The sequence below is a fragment of the Phyllostomus hastatus genome, unplaced genomic scaffold (genome assembly GCF_019186645.2).
Source record: "Phyllostomus hastatus isolate PE091 unplaced genomic scaffold, TTU_PhHast_1.1 phas_scaffold_39, whole genome shotgun sequence".
Classification (NCBI taxonomy): domain Eukaryota; kingdom Metazoa; phylum Chordata; class Mammalia; order Chiroptera; family Phyllostomidae; genus Phyllostomus; species Phyllostomus hastatus.
This window is the reverse complement of record NW_025334028.1, coordinates 11,052,785-11,070,846: the sequence shown is the minus strand read 5'-3', so window position 1 is coordinate 11,070,846 and position 18,062 is coordinate 11,052,785. Positions and strand designations below refer to the sequence as shown.

The 18,062-nt window shown below is 33.8% G+C and overlaps 1 protein-coding gene across 12 annotated transcripts in view; it reads right to left on the bottom strand.

Annotated features, from left to right (window-relative positions):
- The window catches only part of PTPN13 (protein tyrosine phosphatase non-receptor type 13), a 203,536-nt gene that overhangs the window by 88,863 nt on the left and 96,611 nt on the right, over positions 1-18,062 (bottom strand). For all 12 annotated transcript variants that reach the window (XM_045820083.1, XM_045820090.1, XM_045820086.1 and 9 more), the window contains 2 exons: positions 3,714-3,809; positions 3,258-3,351 (listed from right to left, as the gene is read on the bottom strand). In XM_045820083.1, coding sequence (XP_045676039.1) covers positions 3,258-3,351; positions 3,714-3,809 — 190 coding nt within the window. The remainder of the gene's footprint in view (positions 1-3,257; positions 3,352-3,713; positions 3,810-18,062) is intronic.

The window sequence follows — 18,062 nt, the reverse complement described above, 5'->3', positions numbered from 1 at the left end:
TAATTCACACCTGTTATTTTTCATCAAATATGTTATCATTCTTCAAATGATTTTATACCAAAAAATATATAATAAAGGTAAAAAAGAAAAGCAAGAAAACATGAAAAAAAATTTATACCAGAGCTACAAACAGGTAGCAAAGGACTGGTTATCATCTTATCTCCCCCAACACAGTATTTGGTTGAGTGACTGAAAAGTTTGAGTGACACACAAAACAAAAAGCTCAGAAAATCCGAATCACTTAGGGATGAATAAATAGGTTGCCTTGAGTGACACACAAATCAAAAAGCTCAGAAAATCTGAATCACTTAGGGATGAATAAATAGGTTGTTTTGAGTCACAAAAAAATTGTTTACCTCATCAAGCAGATAGGCTCAGAAGCAGTGGGATTTGAATTATGTATAAACTGTACTTCAAAAGTTAACAGAAAAAAACTCAGTGATGTTCTTTGGCAGACAGCTTTGAATATCCTTTCTGATCACTGAAAGACACTTTTGATAGCTCAGAATTCAAAAACTACTCATTCTGTGGTATCTGACTCATAATTTCCTGTTCATTTCCCCCACCCTCTGTTTTACAAATCAATAGTGCTGCCAGGACCTGTTTTTCCATTTTATTCTAGCTAAAGGGAATGGAAATTTTTATAAAGAACTATGCAAATATTTAAATACAGCACTATTTATAGATCCCACAAATATATGACCTAAAGAAGAAAACAAGATCTCCTGATATGTACCAGCATGTTAAGGATATTATCAGAAGCTTTTGTACACATTCAAAAAAAATTCTGCACTTGAATAAGGACTATTTTAGTTAATGTGTTTTTCTGTGGGCAAAAGAAAAGAAATGGGTAGTCCCAATCCAAAAGTAGAGTTTAGCATCTTATATTAAATATAACATATACACAGACCTAAAATCTACCTACTTCTTGAAATATTTTTCTTTCACCTATACCTTTTATCTAACACAGATATTATGAATACCATATTGGTTTTTTTCCCTCTTAAAGTGTGAAATAAAAGATATTGGGTTGGCCAAAATGTCTGTATGGTTTTTTCCATAAAATAAAAGACACATTTTTCATTTTCACCAGTAACTTTATTGATTTGGATATTTTGAGTATGTTGGCTATCTCCTGCTATTGGCTTGTAGTGGGTAGAGGCCAGGGGTGCTGCTAAACATATTCCAATGCATAATACAGCCCCCACAGCAAAGAATTATTTGGCCAAAATGTTAATAGTACCAAGAAACTTTGCAAACCATTTTTGACACGTTTGATCAGTCAAAGCCTCTTCCCCATACATTACACAAATCTTCTGAGTTTCAGTTGCCTTTCTATGTTTCTTGAAATAATAAAGCATAATACACTGAAAATATTGTGCCTTCTTCCATCTTCAATATTAAAAAGGCTGCACAAAAATTCACCGATTTTGATGTTTTTTTCCAATGCACGCTGATATGATAGCTGTCACAATACAATCTAACAAAATTGTTTCAAATGAAGTTAAAGACAACTAAACAGTATTACAGCCATAGATTGGAACAAATGTAATGGACTTTTTGTCCAAACCAATAATGTATCACTAAAACATGATTTGCTGAGTTAAGATGGCCTTAATGTGAATGCTTCCTATATAAAACCTGAAAATAGGATAACTAAGATGTTCTCATAATCTTGATACTTTTGATGTACTTATCAATAAAATTGAAATAAGATACACAAAATGATTTATTTGGAGGAATATGTTTTTATATGACTAATAAACTGACTATAAAAATCAATCAATTTTAAATACACACTTTCAATAGTTCTTCCAGTTGTTTTTTTCTATTCCTACTTTTGATCAAGCTAGAGGCATTATATTAACTGTTTATAAGTTTTCTCCAAATCACATATATAGAGAAGAGGGACTTCCTTAATTCAGCACAGAACTTATTGCAATTACATATTTGCTTCATGCTGGTATTCATACCCACCCAACACTTTTGCTTCTTTAAGAAAACCACGTAATATCAAGCACAGATCTTTGTCTCTTACATCTTCGTTCAAAATTAGCAAAATGGAGCCATCACAGTTACTATTACCATATGGGGTTACAGTAACATAAAATGCTATTATGCATATATCACATCACTTTAGGTAAATGAAAACTTATTAGAGCTTTCCCCAAGTAAACTAAAATACCATGGACTATTTTAAAAGGTATAAGAGAGAAGATAAAATCACATGAATTTAATAAAAACTGGGGCATTAAAGATAATTTTAGTGTAATGTACTGATTTAATTACTGGGAGTCTAAACCTTTAACCACATAGCTAGGATTACCTAGTCTATTAATAGTTCACAGTAATGAAACAGTGTCTGCCAGAATTAATTAGCTAAGCAGCAAGTTTTTGTTAATTTCCAAATGATTCTTCTGAATAAGGTGGCACTTGAATTAAACAGAGATGATGAATTTAAAAGGATTCTCACAGTTTGGAAGTAAATTCTGTAGCAAACTCTGGTTTTCTAATAATCATATTACAAATTTCAAATTAATGCTTAACATTAACAACATGCTTTTTTTCATGTATGGGCCTGTGCACATAGCAAAAGAATATATATCAATATATTCACTGCTGCTCTGACACTTTTCAGATTAATCTACACACAGCTATAATACCACCATCCTAAGTATGGAGCAAGAATAATACCTTATATGACAGAAGAAAGCTGAGTATTTCAGTATGAGAATGAACTCTTAAACAGCTGAAATTGGGCTTTTAAAAAATATAAAATAACCTATTTTAAACCAGAAAAAATGTAGTGAATAATTAACTTTTTACATAATAGATTACTTAATAGTAACCTATTCATTATTCATTCAACAAATAATACTCAGTGAAATCCTGCTTGTTGAACCTGTTCAACCTTTCAAAAGAGGTACTCACCTATCTTCTCACAAATGCCATGCCTTCAGAATTTCCTGTTAATGAGTTATTTTATATTCATATTGACATTTCAAAAATTAAGCACAGATTATAAATAATCAGAGCCAATTCCACTTTTAAAAGATTCCAATAACTCAAACTCAAACTACTATGATGTTGTTCACATAAATGAATACATTTCTGAGAACTTAAAGCATATGAAAAGGAAAAGGAAACTGGAGAAAATAGAGAAAAGAGGATAATTTAAAAAAAATTCTACTTGATTCAAATTTTTTTAAAAAATCCTGTCATTGGAAATATATTATTACCTTTTCAATGTCACATACCTTGGTCTGTGTGACTGGCCTTGAATTGGAGTTTCATCAACTCCTGGGAGACCACTGTTGGATTCAAACCTCTTCGTAGCTTCACTTTTTCTCACTTATTGTAAATGAAAAAGGAATAATAGCACAGGTGATAATATGAAATAATCTTATTTGAAACTCAAGCATTTCATGTTCAAGTCATATTCATATAATAAAATTAATGACAATGGCATTATACTATAGATGTAAGTCTGTTATTTTAAAGACAATGAATTATTTTCTATATTATGAAAATGATAACACTGTTGTTTGATGAAACTACTATTAAGCTCCTATAATGTTGTTAAAATGAGTAACTGGTAGCTTATCACAATTCTTAAATTTTATATAGAATTATTCTTTTGCTACCTCATATCTCAACATCTGAAGAACAATCATGGTTTCTTAAAAACATTTTGTGTTTGAGATAACTCTTACCTTGTCTAAAATCTGATTCAGAGGAAATAATAGATGGACTTTCACTGGAGGTACTGAAGATATCACTGTGGTAAGTTTTGTATCTCCGAATTGGTTCTAAAAAGATTAAAACAAACGACATTAGAAAGCAAACTCATTAGCTGTTCCATGCAAATCAAGTTACGATTTACACCTGTGAGACTAGAACATTTTTAAATAATGTTTTAAATTTACAGATCGCTGGATGGTATTCAAACAGTGTGATTCCAATTTCGAGGCAGTCCGGCATCCTGGGGAAGAGCCCGGGTGCATGGGTTTGAATCTCACCCCACTAACTGCCAGGAGCACGACCTCAGGAGGGTAACTTAGTGTTCCTGGGCCTCATCTTCTTCAGCTGAAAAGAGGGTAAATAATAGCCTACACCTGGTAGGGTAGTTGTGAGCATTAAGTGAAATATGCAAAGCTTTTAGAACAGAGTGGGTGTTATATAAAAATCACCTGAACAACCAGTTTTGAATGCTTACTATGTGTAATTCTCTGAGGTGATTGATATAAGGGATAGAAAATCCAAAGACACAGTATCAAGCTCAAATAATTTTAAATGTAGAAGTACAAAATTCTTCACTCAGATAGGATGTTTAGTTTCACCCAGATAAATGAGTAGGCATTAGGCGTGAGGGACACAGAGTAGGGTTGTGCAGTGTGTGCTGTATGAGAGGGCAGGACCCCACTGAAGTCTAAATGCTACCTTCAAAATGTTTCTTACTTGCCCCTCTTCTTCATACTCGACACAGCTATCACACATCACTGTTTATTTCATGTCTGGACTCCTTCGTGTGTCCTAGATTCCTCTTCCTGTAGTCTTTCTCATCTCATATTATAACTCACATTATAGAGATTGAACTTTTAAGAAAAACAAATCTGAGCATATTGCTATATTTCTTAACCTTCTTCAAACTACAGTCTTTAGGATACAATTAAAAACTCCTTAGCTTGATATTTGAAGCTTTATATATAACCTGATCTTCAACTACATTTATAGATACTATAAAGTCACAGGTTCACTTGTTAGAAACTGATTAAAAGTCTGTACCTCTTTCTTCTTACTCCTCAAAACATACATATACACAAACATTTAAACAGAACTTGAAAAACTCAACACAGGCAAAGCCCTTGTTCCAATGGCCTCATCACCATCTACCTCCCCAGACAAATAATGCACTCATGTTCCAAATCTGCAAATATATAACCAAAAGCATATAAACTTTCAGGTTCTTCCTGAAAGAGGCTCTCTCTGCTGGAAATTCTGTCACTCACACCCTCCCACCCTTTTTTAACCTAGATATTTGTTCTTTTTCCTTTAAAACAAGGGTGTCCAGACTTTTGGCAAGAGCCATACTGGAAGAAGAGTTGTCTTGGGCCACACATTAAATACACAAACACTAATGAAAATTGATGAGCAAAACAAAGATCTGTGCATAATTTTTGTGATATCCATCACCACAGATAAGCAAAAAAGTTCTCACATAATAACCCTAATTATGCAGTGGCCCTTTTGATAATCTTTTAAAATCAGCAAGCAGGTACCACTTGTGGTCATTAATATAGAAAATGCACAAATCTAAGTAATAAAACAGTAATAAAGCTAAGTAATGTTTCAAATAAATTTACGATTATGTGATGGGCTGCATTCATAACCATCCTGGGCTGCATGCAGCCTACGAACTGGACACCTTGCTTTAAGAGAAGCCTTAACTTCAACACAAAAGCTTTCATGATCACCTAACGGTTGAGTTGGGCAATGGTTCTATATTTTCATATTGCTTTACACATAACTAGTTGCAACTCCTCCATTGTCTAGTAATTCTCTATTTGTTAGTTTCCTCTAACTAATTATAAACTCTCTGACAAAAAGGATTATGTCTTTTTCAGGTGTACTTCTAGTATCTATCAAGTATCTGTTAGGAAGCACAAATACTTCATGAGTGAATATGAATGGAAGGGTGAATGAATAGATGAATATAAGTGTTATACAAATATTGCTGATGAACTTTAAAAGAGAGTACTATTTCCATTGCACAGACAAGTCAGAGGTCAAATCATAAGGGTTAAAGAAGGACCAGCTGGTAAGGAATTCAGAAAGTGACTATACACTATTCTTTCTATTAGTTTAGGGGTTTGAGAAAGGGAAAGAAATTTTTTAAAGACAATGATTAATCAGGGTCTTCTTGGCGGAGTGAAATGTCTGAGCATGATTTTAGGCCGTGGTTAATAAACCTGTAGATTGGGGCAGATCAATGTTGTAAAGGATAGCGAGGAAAACAGATGAAAAAATGTGCTGAGGAAAATAGGAGATGTGAAAAAACCCAACACACACAGAATGGTTAGTTGGTAAGGCAAAAGAACATTTTCTTCTTAAGAAAAAGAAATGATGGACAAAAAAAAAGTGAAAAGACAGAGGGAATTCCAAGATACTACTCATAGCAGAAAGTTGATTTACTCCTATTAATAAAAAGTGAATCACTTCCTGGGAACTTGTTTGGCTAGGAGCTTGAAAAGAGTAAAGAATGTGGTAAGTCAGCAAAAACCACATGAAAGCTTTTATGTAGCCATGAAAGTTTAGATTAGGCTAGAGAGTTTGACGTGTATTGAAATCAATTCGAATGGTTCTGTGGCCTTTCTTGGCCGTGGAGAAAGTAGACCATGTAGACCGAGGGAAACCCCTTGGTCTAAGGAGTGACATGGAATGTATGGCAGCAGATAATAAGGTATGATGTGAGGGATTCTATTTCACTACTTTGCAAACTTGAGGGCAAAGACTTCAAAAATGAATTATTCCTTGTATTACAAATTTTGCAAAGAGATTCTTAAAAGAAAAAGAGAGGAATGAATGAATTCGTTAAATACTTAAATGGCACCATAAGAATCAGGCTTATAGAACAAGGACTGAAATAACGGCTGGAAAAACTGGAAGATCATGCTGAGAAAAAGCTTTAAATGAAGGAGAAGAAAAGAAGGATAAATGACTGGCCATGGACTTGATGGAAAGGAAGACAATATTTACCTACAGAAGGACTACATGAGTATCAGATAATACTATAATAAATGGAAAGAATTTTAGAATTGAAAATCCAAGCATTTACCAGTGTTTTTTCAAAAATGATTGCCTTGTACTACAGAGAAATCTTAAGGAAAGAATATTAATTAAAAAAAAAACTTCTGGTTTAAGACTAATGTGATTTGAAAGGATTGCAGATTTCAAACAATAATTTTATCTAATACTATTTTATTTTAATGAACGTAGTTAAAAGATTACTTAAGAAGAATGGTTATTTTTTCCAAGGGGCACCAAAGAATTTTTTGCTTTATTTTTATAGAACTCCCATGATAAAATTTTTGAGGAATTTTACCAAGGTAATTTAACCAAATTATAAAGACAGCACTGCAACACACAGGGCAATAAAACCAACAAGGCCAAGGAGAGGCCTGGGTGTGCAGAAGCAATACAGTTTTCCCTTACAAAGTAAAACAGGAAGACACAGCAAGTCTATCGTTGACTGAAGTAGAAAGCTTCAGTCACTGGGAAGTTAGACCACGCAATACTAACTTTACGTGCCATATTAAATGAATTTACTGTTTCATTACTATTTCTGCAAAGTGGCAGTAAGATAGTAACTAAATTTTAATATTAATTTCCATATTTTGGTGGTGCTTTAGTTAGTTGTTTTTAATATTATGTCCATATTTCCTCTGTCCTGCTAGCCTGGTTTTTGTTTCTTTTTCTTTCTTCCTTTTTTTTTAGTTTACTTTGACTACCTCCTCTTAAAAATGTAACAATAAGTCATCTTCCTTTGATAAACTATTGGTTTGTAAATGTTCTCAGTATCACATCTGGGGGCAGCAGAAACAGAACTCCTTATGATGCTTTACTGCTTTCTAGAAACAGGGTACTAGCACTCCTGAGGCACAAGCTGAATGGCTACCTTGGCAGGACTATTAGGGGTAAGAAGACATTCCCGCCCCCTAAGATAGGGGTAGGGGTCAGTGTTTTTGTTAACTAAAGTAGTAGGAATACTTTTCATGAGCTTCTGTATTCTGAAATATATCTACCAAAATGTTGTTAGCCACGTTCCTTTCAAGTAATGGCATGGTGGATATAACCAGATTAAAGATCCCAGGCAATATTTACTATTCAAGTTATGCTTACAAGGAGGTTATAATCAGACTGACATTCTCAGCCAAAATTTACTACTTGCTCATGCTTACAAGAAAAGTTGGCCCTTTTAAGTATAGGCTTTCCATTTCTGAATTAAGTAATAAATGTAACCATGTCAGAAATTATTATAAAATTATATGTCATTTACTGTGAGTACCTTGCATTATTGGTGTATACAGAGCGGCACATTATCATGCTTACACACCACTGTGCAAGAACAGTTACTGACTTTTTGAGATGACCTGCATAAAAGCACCGGGTAGACACGAACCAGAGAGAGAGGAGTTTTCCTTCTCTGTTCGGTTCTGCAGAAGGTAATCTCTAACTTTCCATGAGCTATACTAACATTATTAACAACTTTCCTTTTTTGGAGGATCCAGATACCACAAATGTTTTCTACCTATATTTAAATGTGTAATATTAGCACTTTAGATTTGGTCCAGATCCCAGAAATGTGGTATTAACTGAGTGATTAAAAAAAAACACAAACTTTTTATTGAAAACTCTGAACCAACAAAAATACAGAACAATAAAGTCTTCACATAGCCATCTCCAAACCCAGTGACTGGTATTTTAATTGGAAAGTGTCAGACTATTTTTTTTTTAAACAAAGAGATGCTCCTTAGTATTTATATAATATTACAAAGTTTTCTGAATGCCAAAATTCTTGAAGCATGTAGAATGGCTCTATTAAGAATATTCAGACATATACTTTATAAATTTAAGCTTTCATTAATACAGCTGCAGAACTGAATTTATCTGCCTTTTGTGGGATAAAATCAGACTCAATATCTAATTTTGGTTTGCAAATTTCTTATCTCAGCTAGTAAATATTTTAATGAATCCTACACTGTACAAATCAGTGTACTAAGGTCCATTTAAGGTCATAATTAGTCTTCATTTCACTAGACAAATTCCTTCTCGACTTCCAATGAATATTTAGATTGCAGATGTGTTAAATGAAGTGGTAGGAAAGAATCTTGGTGTAGAAATAGTAAAAAGTACAAAAGAACAAATAAAATCAGCCCGGTCACATATTATCAAATCAGAAACATGAAACTGGGTGTGTGCAAATATATGTATAAAAACACATATAAGCCCTGGTTGGCGTAGCTCAGTGGATTGACAGCAGGCTGTGAACCAAAGCATCGCACATTCAATTCTCAGTCAGGGCACATGCCTGGGTTGCAGGCCATGGCCCCCAGCAACCACACACTGACGTTTCTCTTTCTCCCTCCCTTCCCTCTCTAAAAATAAATAAATAAAATCTTTAAAAAATTTAGGCATTCCAAAGTCTTTCATAGATATTAAAAAAAAACATATAATTTTTGAGAATATATTCTCTCCAAAATACATTTTGTGGAACAGTGCTGAGAAAAATAGGGACTATTAGAAAAACAGCTTGAAAAGTGACATTTTATTATTCTTTAACTGTAATCTGATTCTCTAAATAAAATTCACTTCAGCTCTAATATCATAATGACTCCACTTAAGTAGTTACAATAAAATGCAGCTTTTCAATAGGGTAGAATGTTTTGTCCTGAGTGCTTGAAAACTAAGTCATGATTTCTATCACCCCTTAGCATACTACAAACATACAAAGTTGTGGCATGTGATCATGAATACTACACTTTTAATGTTTGGAAGATTATAAGGATTTGCATAATATTCTGAGCTTACATAAAACTATTACAGATGAAATATTCAAATGTACAATCTTCACATTAAGAGAAATATAAGCCAGCACAAACTGCAATCTAAAAATACCATTTCCTTTTTTTAAATATATTTCAAATATAAGGCGAGCTTTTACTTACATGACTAATTCTTTAGTTCTTCATCATGTAATATTTATGAATCCTCATCCCTCCATAAATGCATGAATTTTGACAAAACTGCATCAACCTACATGGACGCCATCCCCTGCCTCAATTCCCCCCCCACAGTAACCATGACCCTGAATTTCATGCCCATCCTTTCCTTCGTCTCCTTTTTTAACATCTTATTATATCTGTATGCGAAGGGAGATGTCCTCAAAACAGGAACTTATTTATTAAATAATTGTATATTTATTCTTACATGTTTAAACTTCAGTCACCTTCATAGCACTATCCATCTGATGCAATACATCTATCGAGACATTTTTTAACAGCTCAGAACAATTTTTGAACTCTGATTTTGATGCCTTTTAGTGTTTCTGACATTTTTGTTTCACCTCTTTCACATCGGCAAAATGTTTCCCTTTGAGGAGTCTTTTTCATCAGAGGAAACAAAAAGTAGTCGCTTGGGGCGAGATCAGGTGAATAGGGAGGGTGGGGCATGGGGTACATGCCATTTCTGATCAAAAATTACTGAATACTCAGCAAGGTGTGGGCAGGAGCACTCATAGGTCACCCCTCATGAAATAGCCAAATGCACTGAGTCTTGAAAATATTCACTGAAGCCGGCACCCTCTCACAATAAATCCTGCTGGTACACTGATACAGACGGGTTCCTAGAACATTACTTAGCAGCAGGGAGGGAAACCTGCGCTACAAGAGGCCTGTTCTCCAGAAGATAATTCTGTTTTCTTTGGCGTCCACCCTCATTTATTCCTAAAAAGTATTTATTTTTATTTTGATTGTTTTTAACATCACTAAAAGAGTAATCATGCCATAGGTGACTATTTAGAACACTTTTTACTTCATAGTGTAATTTAAAGTTTATCCTGATTGTTTATATCACTATAAAAAATAAAAATAAAAACACCATTTACAAATGATACATATTCAAGCTCAGACAAGTAACATGCAAAAAGTAAGACTCAGCCAATTGCATCATCAAGAATTATATAACCATTTTTTTCTTGGCATTTATTTATCTTTAATACATGACTCTAATTACAGATATGAGTTTCAAAGAGAAAAGCAAAGAATAACAGGATTTGTAGCTCAGAACTATAAAATTTTAAAACCCTACATATTTTATGGTTATAGATCCTGACAAATAAAATATTTTAATTTTCAAATAAAGCAGAGAAACAAAAATAATAACATTATGTATTCACATATGAAATATTTTTCTATATGCTCTCTTTTCAAGGAATTAATCTACAGAGACTATACACTGTGCCTTTTAAGTGTTCATTGGAGTCCACTGCATTTATATTACACCATACTGCAAGATACATGAATAGAATTTTCTAAATTCCTTGAGAACTAGACAAGATCAGTAAAAATTTTAACCAGGAACATAACTTATGCAATCACGAATATATATAAATGATGAATATATGGAGAAATGCTCAGTGAACCAACACTTTATAGATGTAAGATTTGTGCAGAGTAGAAATTGCAAAAAGAATTGCTAGCTTCCAAGTTCCTCTTCTCTATGAGGGTCTTGTGTAATGGAATAACCACAAATCTGGGCCATGATTGCATCTGGGCTGGCTGTACCACTCTTCTAGCATCCCCCCAAGATCCTCCGTTGTTATGACTTCACTGCCTCCTCTAAAGCTTTCAAACAGTAGAGAGTTCTAAAGGAAACTGGTTGTCTTTGTTCGTCAGTCTATGACTGACAAGTATGTGATTTTTTCTTACAGTAGGACAAAACAGGAGGAGGTAGATTTCTCCTCACTATAATTCATCAGAGAATATTGTTGTATCCCTTACTGAAGTAGCACCACTGAATATACTAAATATTTAATATTAATAGCCACAATGCAATGCAGTTTAAATTAACAAACAATTATGAGTAGGAGCTGGGTAGAGGTGGGAGAAGTGGGGGAAGATGGGGGCCATCTGTAGTAGTGTCAACAATAAGAATTTCAAGGAAAAACAGTTATGAGTATTTATTATATGTAGATGCTAAGGGCATAGATATGAAGTAGACTAGGCCAAATAACTGATGTTCTACAGGAGGAGAAACAGGCTCTTCAAAACAAGTAATTTCAATGAAAACAATAAGCCATCATCCTAAACTGGGAAGCTGAGAGAAAGCTTCCTAAACTGGGCAATGAATGAAAGCTTTGATAGTCTCAAGGTGTAAAGCTGCATGAATAAAGGCATGGAAATATAAAATTGCCTGTATGATGGGAGGGAGACAGGGAGGGACGAGGTGGGGATAGACAGACAGATAGAATGTGTACAGAGTGCTGGAGTGAGATGTGAGATGGGAAGTGCTGAAGGATGAGACTCAAGAGATATAACCATGGAGAGTCTCACATACCATGATCTAAAAGGAGCTAACATTTTATCCTGTTCAGACGACGGGAAGTTATTAGATGGTTGAAAGCAGAGAAGAAATGTATAGCAGGGAAATGGAGGACAAATTGTAGCTGCATGATCAACTGAGAAAGAAAGTCCACGGGAAACAGAAGGTACTGACAGGAATGGAATAAAAAAAAAGGATTTTAGAGGTTAAGATTGCTGGGTCTTAAAAAAACATGATGATACTTACTGCTAGTAAAATCCACTTAAACCTTTCTTAAAACATACCAATCCATGCTTTTCAGCAGGTATTGATGTCAAAACCAAATTGGGTCTATGTTAACTACAGGGTCCGGCACAAGTAACAACCTTTTTTTTTTTTAATTACAAAATCTTTTATTACAAAATCATAAGCATGTAATTCTGTAACATAACAATATCACACTCAAGCACAATGTGACATTTTAGGTGAAATGTTCAAATGAAAGCTATAAATTATTACACCCATATTATTACCCTACCAACCACACTCAAGCAGGTGTTACTTCTGCCAGATCCTATATGTATGAGTTAGATTCAAATTAGGTCCCTAATTTCTGAAAAAGTAGTCTATGATTTCTGTGGACTCCAAAGATGAACTATTCAGTTTTTATTTCTTCCCTTTAATTTGATTTGTATAGGGGAAAAATATGTGATTGAGTTATTTATATACTCCAAGAACTAAAATAACATTAATATTCAGATTTTATTTTACTCATCAGTTTCACAGAAGTAAAAAATGAGTAAGCAGAGTCCACAAAATCAGTATTGTGACTATGAATATAGACAATGAAAAGTTTGTACTAGTTCACCTCTAACTTTCCTTAGTGTTAAAAATGCAAATGATATTGTTATTTTTTTTCTTCTTGGATAAATCAAAAGACTTAAATGTCTATTCTCATTTGTATTTTAAGTAAAAAATAACACTGTGCACTTCAAACCAATCTTCCTCAACTGAACATTAGTATTTTATACTGGACTAACTTTACATGAGAATGGTCTGAACATGCACTGTTGTAACACAGTGGCCACCTGCCACATGTAGCTATATAAATTTAAATAAAACAGTTCCTCACCTGCACTATCCAAAATGCAAGCTCTCAACAGTCACGTGTGACTTGTAACTACTGACTTGCACTTGGCAGAGAACATTTCCTCCACTGAAGAAGTTGAGTTGGATGATGCTGATCTAAACCATAAAACTCTTTACAATTCAGCCCCGGAAACACAGTAGGCACTTCTTTCTGGCTAAGATGTTGAATCCATCTGTAAGAGTATGCTCTTTGGAGATACAAAATATATTTGTATAGGTTGTCATATACCTTAATATTTCCTCAAAAATGAGAACAGACTCACATACCCGAGTGTTTACATGTTCCCGCTGTAGAACACAGACTTTAAGTTGTATTCACAGGGCAGTCACCGAATAGCAAAACTAGGCTAGACCAGAGGTCACAGCATTGAAAGAAAGGGAATATTTAATTTTGATGTAAGGTAGATTAACTTAAAACTCATTAAATAAGTATATTTAACAATAGTCACTTTTTTAGGATTTAATTATCTCTGTTCTTCATACTTTTCCTTCTAATATTATATAGAATACAGAGGAGTTCTGACTATTGGAAGCAAAACACTATTCATGGTCCCCACTCAGGGTGTGGAGTGCTGTTCATAGTACACTCACACACAGTACTGGCTCCGAGTGGCTATCTCATAATCACAGAGCAATGGACAGGGAGTGTGTGGTAATTACTTCACAAGAAAGATGACAACAAATACTCCTGTTAGAAAAGAGACAATTGTCTCAGATCATGAGATGAAGCTGCGAAAGGTAGAAAAGAAAATAGTGAGGACAAAGAAGGAAAAAAAAAGAGAATAGGACAGTCCTATGGTGAAGTAAAAAAAGTGGAATATAAAGAACAAAGCAATAAAAGAAAGTGATGTCAAATTTTAAAACTAGTTTTCATGAGAGAAATCTGATGATTCTTCCTGACCCTTCCCTACTGCTTTATGTATACAGAGAAGTATGTGAAAGTTTAACTTAATCATTATAATAATTTTCTATTTATAATCTTTAATCTCCAACTATAGTTTCTTTCCTGGAGTTTCTTTTGTTGTTAACTTTGTTATTTTGTTTACAAAGAAATCAGAGCACTCAATGCCAACCACTTACTCCCTTATCTTGTCAGCTACAGGATACCTGCCTTACAGATTCTACCTTAGTAAAGCCCCAGCAAAACACTATCCATGGCAACATAGCCTGTCACAGCAGAGCTCCTTCTTAACCCCCACCCAGTGTGGTTTAATGTATAAACAACCAATGTGCTTCCTTTTGAACCTGTTTTCATAATATTATCATGTTCCCTTGCATTTAAAAATATATAATTTTATTAGATTAGAAAGAAACTTAAGGGGTTTGTTAGGTGGTAAGCTGAATGTCCAGCTTCCCTGGCAGTGATAAAAGTTTTCCTGACAACGTATCTGGTTTCTGCTTGAAATCAGAATAATGGTGGAAAGAATCTTATTCTGACGCTTAGGATACTTGCATTCTAAATACAGCTGTGTTATGAATTATTCACATCCTTTGGCAAGCTAGTTTACTCTGGGCCTCCAAAAATTAGATGTTTGGTTTAAATGGTATCCAGTTTCCTTCCAGTACCAAACTCCTCGATTTTGAGGCCTGTGCTCCCTGTGATGGTGGCTGGTTGATGTCAGCAGAAGAGAATCCGTGCAGGTGATTTAGGTAAAGTCTCCTTTGAAGAGGATGGGATAAGGAAAGGGCCACACACCTAAGGCTGAAGGAGACAACCGCCTTTCCTATTAGTTCAATGAGCTTCCTCGCATTACCAAAAGGACAAAATGAAATTTCATAATTTCTTTTCTTCTGATTGTTATATTAACCCAATGAACACTGGTACTATGCTAAGTAAAATAAGTCAGATAGAGAAAGAAAAATACCTTATGATTTCACTTACATGTGGAATCTGATAAAATAAATGAACAAACAAAACAGAAACAAACTCATAGATACAGAAAAAAAAAAACTGATGGTTGCCAGACAGGAGGTTGGGGGTTGGGTGAAAAAGGTGATGGGATTAGGATGTATAGATCAGCAGTTACAAAATAGTCACCAGAGCCCTGGCTGGTGTAGCTCAGTGGATTCAGTGCAGGCTGTGAACCAAAGTATCGCAGGTTCGATTCCCAGCCAGGGCACATGCCTGCGTTGCAGGCCACGGCCCGCAGCAACCGCACATTGATGTTTCCCTCTCTCTCTCTCTCTCTCCCTCCCTTCCCTCTCTAAAAATAAAAAAATAAATTAAATTAAATTAAATTAAAAAAGAAAACTAAAAAAAAAAAGATTAAAAAAAAATAGTCACCAGGATGGAAAGTACAGTATGGGAAATACAGTTGATAATAGTGTAATGATATATGGTGTCAGGTGGTGTAAGACTTACGGGAGGATCACTCTGTAAGTTATATAAGTGTCTGCCCACTGTGCTGTACACCTGAAACTAGTGTTAATATTGAATGTCAAGTGAAATTTAAACCTTTTTAAATTAAAAAAAATTAGGAAATGACATATAGTGGGAAATCCTTAGACTGGAACTCTGAAATCTATGATGGAAATCTATAATATTCCATAATGGTGAAAACTCTATCATTAACTTCTTATGTGATCTTTAGTACATTATTAAATCTTCAAAAGTCCAAGAACATGTACTCTAAGACCTCTTCTCATTCTAATATTACTGATACCCAGTAGCAAATGTCAAATTTAAAGTTCACAAAAATTGTAGAGAGCATAAGCAATATTTTAAAATGCTTTAAAATAAGAATATATACATTTTAATTTTCATTCTGGAATGCAAAGTTCTTTTTAATTAAAGTGTAGTTGACTTACTATATTATATTGATTTCAGGTGTACAAAATAGTGATTTGACATTTATATACCTTAAGAAGAAGTGATTGCCATGAGAAATCTAATAGCTCTATCACCACACAAAGTTATTGCAATATTATTGACTATATTTACTATGCTGTACATTATATCCCTGTGACTTATGTTACAACTATAGTAAGTCTGAACCTCTTAATCTCCTTCATCTTTTTCACCCATTCTCCCACTGCCCACCTCTGGCAACCATCAGTTTGTTCTCTGTATCTATGAATCAAACAAGAATATTTTTTAAAAAAGAAATATGTATAAGAAAATGTGTACATTAATAACATCCACTGTTCTGCTTGATATAACACACATAAAAAAAGATCTGTGGAACCTGCTTTTCATGAGAACTAAATGAGATAAATGGGATTTATTATTTTCTATTTTTTTTCTGTATGCCAGCTAAAATCTTCTTTTAACGATCTGCAATTTTGTTTGCACAACTAACAAATTATCTCACCTTTAGAAAAAGCACAGTACAAAACCAGTAAGTTACTCAACTAAATAACTAAAAAGAATTACTGTGTTGAATTCCAAAATCAAACATTCCTTTAGAATAAAGCAAATATAACTTGTTACTACTTGTAAGTTACTACATAATAAGGGAGTTTACTTAAAGTGGTGTAAGCATTCCCATAATAAACCAACATATTTAAAGTATTCTATTTTACTTGATTATAAAATATACTCTGAAAAATGCATAGGTTCTTTGTGGGAGCAAATGCTTTTGACAACTCTTCAATAGCGAAGAAGATTTCAGGATGAAAATTGTCCTGTATCAAACAATTCAAAGCATATTTTATTTTTAAAAAGAATTTTTTTCCTTTTCTTGTAACTCTTGTAGTGAATCTGAAATTTCTAAAACTGGAAATTGTGCTCTATAACGAGTTACCATTTTTGAAAAATGAGGGTGTACAATATACAACATCTTTGCAAATATATATGCATATTTGGAAACAATTTGGTTTATTTCAGTTTCCTTAACACACATGCATGCAAGTATTACCTGAGGAAAAAAACACCTTCTTGAACTTTAATAATCCCCAGTTAATAGTCAATCTTTTGAGAACATTAAAAATTGTGATTTTACTTGTAATATTCTCATGTTATGAAAATATATTTTCAACCTCTTCAACATTATATATGGTCCTCCAGATTGGTGTCAATCTTCACTGTCTATATTCTGAGACCATCATGGTTTATCTATTTAAATAATTTAGGTTTTGGTTTTTTATTCCACAACAGGCAAGATTCCTTTACATAAATGTATCCAGGACGGGTTATGCTTAGAAGTCAGGCTAGATCATCATTCCCGTGCTAGCTGCTGTGCCACACAAAGCAGTCACGAAACACAACTTCTGAACAGGGAGACCATTTTAAGCTATAGGATATGCCTATTTTTTGCTGTCAAAACTCTAAAAATTTACTGATCGAAGTTAAACAGTGAAATCATGCAAAAACAAATTTCTAGGTTTTTATTTTCTACATTTGAAACTTTTCAGATCAAGGTTATATCTGACCATCTCATACAGTTAGCTAATGTTTTTAAAATGCATGTATATACGAACCTGTAATAGCAATTAAATGTTCAATAATTTCCTCTGTGATTTCAAATTATTTACTAATCTGCAATTCCTGAATTTAGAAAACAATTGTAAAACTTCTTTTACTAGAAGTAAAACACAATGTGGAGCGTATGTTCAGTTCCAGGACTATGCTTACAACTTAAGGAACTAACAAACCTTTAAAGGCACAGCATTTTAAAGGCAATTAATGAGTCAAAAATGTTCTACTATACAATCGCCTTAAAAATGAATATGACCCTTGATGATGAGACAACTCTCACTAAACTAGAAAGCCCATTGAAGTTCCTCTTCATCAGCTATGCCCCAGAGTTTGTCTAAGGCAAAGGGTAGTTGAAAAAATTTAATCCTCAAAAATGTAGAGGGTTAGATCAAAAACTCTGTCTTTTTTTGTTTTTCTT